The sequence below is a fragment of the Glycine soja genome, chromosome 17 (genome assembly GCF_004193775.1).
Source record: "Glycine soja cultivar W05 chromosome 17, ASM419377v2, whole genome shotgun sequence".
NCBI lineage: Eukaryota > Viridiplantae > Streptophyta > Magnoliopsida > Fabales > Fabaceae > Glycine > Glycine soja.
In genome coordinates this window covers 14,958,530-14,963,240 of record NC_041018.1, presented here as the reverse complement: position 1 = coordinate 14,963,240, position 4,711 = coordinate 14,958,530, and the positions used below count along the sequence as shown (strand labels likewise).

At 37.1% G+C, this 4,711-nt stretch overlaps 1 protein-coding gene across 1 annotated transcript; it reads left to right on the top strand.

Annotated features, from left to right (window-relative positions):
- The first annotated feature begins 1,550 nt into the window (after positions 1 to 1,550).
- Positions 1,551 to 4,170, top strand: LOC114392584 (indole-3-acetic acid-amido synthetase GH3.3-like). The gene is made up of 3 exons (XM_028353771.1): positions 1,551 to 2,003; positions 2,320 to 2,421; positions 2,563 to 4,170. Exons 1-3 carry the CDS (start codon positions 1,711 to 1,713, stop codon positions 3,947 to 3,949), a joined length of 1,782 nt encoding a protein of 593 aa, XP_028209572.1. The 5' UTR covers positions 1,551 to 1,710; the 3' UTR covers positions 3,950 to 4,170.
- The last annotated feature ends 541 nt before the right edge of the window (positions 4,171 to 4,711 follow it).

The window sequence follows — 4,711 nt, the reverse complement described above, 5'->3', positions numbered from 1 at the left end:
TATGTTTTACTTTAATTATAAAAAAATTCCTTGTTACGTAATAAAATGCTGGATGAAAAGCTTATGTATTATTACACCACAAGCTTTAACTAATGTTACTAAAGAACTTTATTTCCTTGACATATACTAGAACCAAGTTTTTTTTTTTTTTGGTGAGCTAGAACCAAGTATTATATAAAAGGATTTGAACGAAAAATTGTTTAACATGCTGGATTTTAGTTATAAGAAATTAAAAATAATTAAACAAAATCAAATTTGAACAGAAATGGTCAACTCTTTAGTTCTAAGAGTCCCCTTTCAACTCATTTAATACCCAATAATAATTAAAGTTATATTATTTTTTTACATACTTTTTATAACACTTTACAACCCATCATTCTCTCCATGTGTTTCAATCGTAGTTCTTTTGTCTCAATCATCTTTTTTGTTTCCTAATCTTTTGGTTTTAATTATAAAATATATTATAACAAATATATCAGTATGAAAGTTGACCAACTTTACCTTCAAGTTGCCACTTTTCTACAGATCGAGCAAGCTTTATTACGGTCCATATGTTTAGAAATTAGATAAAATTAATTTTAATAGAATTAATATATATATATATATATATATATATATATATATATATATATATATATATATATATATATATATATCATGAAAAATTAAATATACACTTATTAAACTAAAAGTTAGAGTGAACTTCTTATTCTGTGCTCTAAGTTCTAACTCACAAGGGTGTAAATTATTTGGAATGATGCTATATGTGGTGAGACCTGACTAATCCAGTATCCTTATTTTCTGCTTCCTGTTTAGAATCACAAACAATTTTTATAAAAGTAAATCACAAACACTCTAACATTGTTTGAAAATAGAAATCATACCACCCATATCTCTAACTGCATGTTCGGATAAGAATTCACGAATAAAGAAAAATAAAAAGATTCAACAAATGTAGTAAGACGGCAAACGTTTTCTCCATATACAACCTAAATAGTCCTTTGGTCTAAGTTAAACAAGTGATTGACAAATAATTAATATATTATTTGAGTTGAATTTTATATGAAAATAATTTTTATCTAATTTTTACTTTTCTGACAAACTCTAAATTAGTGATAATTTTTTTTAATGAAACTATATATATATATATATATATATATATATATATATATATATACCTTAAAAACTTCTCAGTTCTTTCTCACATTAGCTGGTGCAGCCGGCACCCATCACTTTCCCATACCAACACACCTTACAACCACATTTTGCTCATGACGACACACTAGGGAAACTTTTGCTGACGTGGCAACATATCTGGCCCCACATGCCGGCCACAATGCATCATTCCTGGCCCACGTGTCTCCTCAATAAGCTACATTATTTGAAACATACACCAATCCTGTCTCAATAAGTTCCACTTAGGCACTGTTTATGCTCCCGCCAAGCGTGACGTAATTCAGTATGTCACATGTGTCATACTCTCAATAATTTTCCCCTTCTAGCACCACTCTATAAATACTTGTCCCATTTCGCAACTCTTCTCCATCCTTACTCATCCACTTTCTTGCACTGTGCCTTAACTTCTCAGCTACAACTAGAGCTAGAATTAGAGTCAGCTAATTAACTAGCCTAATTCACAAACACATCCCTCTCTCTACCCATATTAGCTTTCTTTTTTGTGCTGTGTTGAGATTTTTGTGATAGCCCACCATGGCAATTGCTAATTGTGATGATAAAAACGCAAAAACTTTGCAGTTCATTGAAGATATGACACGAAACACTGATAGTGTCCAAGAGAGGGTCCTTGCTGAGATTCTGAGCCAAAACGCCCAAACCGAATACCTGAAACGGTTTGAGCTGAATGGAGCCACAGACCGTGACACTTTCAAGTCCAAGGTACCTGTCGTTTCATACGATGATTTGAAGCATGATATCCAACGCATTGCTAACGGTGACCGCTCTCCTATCCTATGCGCTCACCCAATCACCGAGTTTCTCACCAGGTGCATACATAATTTGATATTACGAGTTTGATCTCTTAACTAATAAAACTAACATTATTTCCCTATAAAAGAAAAAACAATAACCAAGAATCACGTCTGCAATATATGCATATGCCATTTTACGCAGTAATTAATCAAACTACATTCAGCTTAAATTAAACATTGACCTTAATTAAGGTAAAAATCTAATTTTAATTGGAGTATATATAGTATCATATATAATTTCCTTAATTTGATATTCTTATATAAAAAATATAAATTCTGTTTGAATAAATTAAATGTGAATTAATTATAATCAGCTAACGTTAAATTGCAGTTCTGGAACATCTGCTGGGGAGAGAAAATTGATGCCAACAATTAGTCAAGAGACGGAACGCCGTCAATTAATTTTCAGCCTTCCCATGCCAGTGATGAATCAGTATGTTTCCATTCCTTCCGCTAGTATTAATTGCTATTAATTAGCCTTTACATATATATACATGTAACTTTTTCTTTGGGGTTATATTCATTAATTAAGTAATTAACTAATTGATGTGCATGTTGTTACAATATTACACAGATACGTGGCTGATTTGGACAAGGGTAAGGCTCTCCTCTTCCTGTTCACCAAAGCCGAGACGAAAACTCCAAGTGGCTTAGTGGCACGTCCAGTGTCTGCTAGCATGTACAAGAGTGAACAGTTCAAAAACAGACCCTATGATCCATACAACGTGTACACTAGCCCCAACGAAGCAATCCTCTGTCTTGATTCCTTCCAAAGCATGTACACCCAAGTGCTATGCGGCCTCATCATGCGCCATCAAGTCCTCAGAATCGGAGCCAATTTCGCTTCGGGCCTTCTCCGAGCCATTCGCTTCCTCCAGCTCAATTGGGCTGAACTAGCCCACGACATCTCCACCGGAACCCTAAACCCCAAAATCTCCGACCTCCCCATCAAACAACGCATGACCCAAATCCTCAAACCCGACCCGGAACTCGCTGATTTCATTGTGAAAGAATGCTCGGGAGAAAACTGGGAAAGCATAATCCCCAGAATCTGGCCAAACACCAAGTTCGTAGAGGTGATTGTGACCGGTGCCATGGCGCAGTATATTCCAACTCTTGATTATTACAGCGGAGGCCTACCTATCGCTTCCAACATATACGGATCCTCCGAGTGCTTCTTCGGGATTAACCTAAACCCATTTTGCAACCCCTCTGATGTGTCCTACACCATCATGCCAAACATGGGTTACTTCGAGTTCTTGCCCCATGATCACGATGATGACGACGGTGCTTTGTATTCAGGTTCCGATTCCAGTTCGCGATTAACCGACCTGGCTGATGTTGAACTCGGAAAATCATACGAAATTGTTGTCACCACGTACTCCGGTATATGCCGTTACCGTGTGGGCGACATTCTCCGAGTCACCGGGTTCCACAACTCCACCCCGCAGTTCAGCTTCGTGAGGAGAAAAAACGTATTGTTGAGCATCGACTCCGACAAAACGGACGAAGCGGAGTTACAAAACGCCGTCGAGAACGCCTCCGTGCTGTTGAAGGAGTTCAAGACGAGCGTGGTGGAGTACACGAGCTTTGCGGACACGAAGTCGATCCCGGGGCACTACGTGATTTACTGGGAACTCTTGATGAAGGACTCGTCCAACGCTCCAACGAGTGAAGCGTTGGAGCAGTGTTGTTTGAGAATGGAAGAGTCGCTGAATGCGGTGTATCGACAATGCAGGGTCGCGGAGCATTCAATTGGGCCGTTGGAGATTCGTGTGGTGAAGAACGGAACTTTTGAGGAGCTTATGGACTACGCTATCTCACGCGGCGCGTCGATTAGCCAGTACAAGGTGCCGCGCTGCGTGAGCTTCACGCCCATAACGGAGTTGCTTGACTCTAGGGTTGAGTCCGTTCATTTTAGCCCCGCTGAACCGCACTGGACCCCGGAACGACGTCGTTGAAGGGTAACTACTACACGTGCGTACGTCAAGTCTGAAAGGAATTGATGTTATGTGCCTTTTGCTTTAGATTTGTGTCTGTGAAAAATATGTTCCAAAGGAATTGTCCTAGACATCTTTGTCTATCCTATGTAGGGAAACCATCACGTGCACTTTTAATTAGCCGATCTATATAAATATACCTTCAATAATATTAATGTTAGTCATACATTTTAATTTTAATATCCCTTCATGTGCATGTAACTTTCATGGGGCAAAAAGTCCGAGACACGGTTGTCTTTTCTCTGTTTTTTTTTTCGGGTGAAATTAATTACCGGTATTATCGTATATAAACATCGCATTACATGAATTTGAGTTGAATTTAAGATGCAATACATTTGATAGATAATTGGACTTTTTAGATTCTCTTTTTTTTAAAAAAATTAAATAAATAAAGACATTATAATGTTTAACATGCTTGTTAAACTCAAACTCCAAACATCTCTTTTTTTTATAAAAGAAATGGAAAAATAAAATTGTCCTTAGACGTTAGGTTTTAATTTTATATAATATTTTACACTAATTATTAATCCTGTTTGGTAGTTATCTAATATCCTTATTAATCACCCATAATAATATGTTGTTGTAACAATAATTTATGACAAACCGAAAAAATTACTGGTTGAGTTGCGGACAATGTCGCTTTCTTTAAGACGTTTCGTGGCACTGTCAAAAATTGTGCAAGCGGACTATCAACCACGAAATCCTCAGGATAAAACAGTCCAG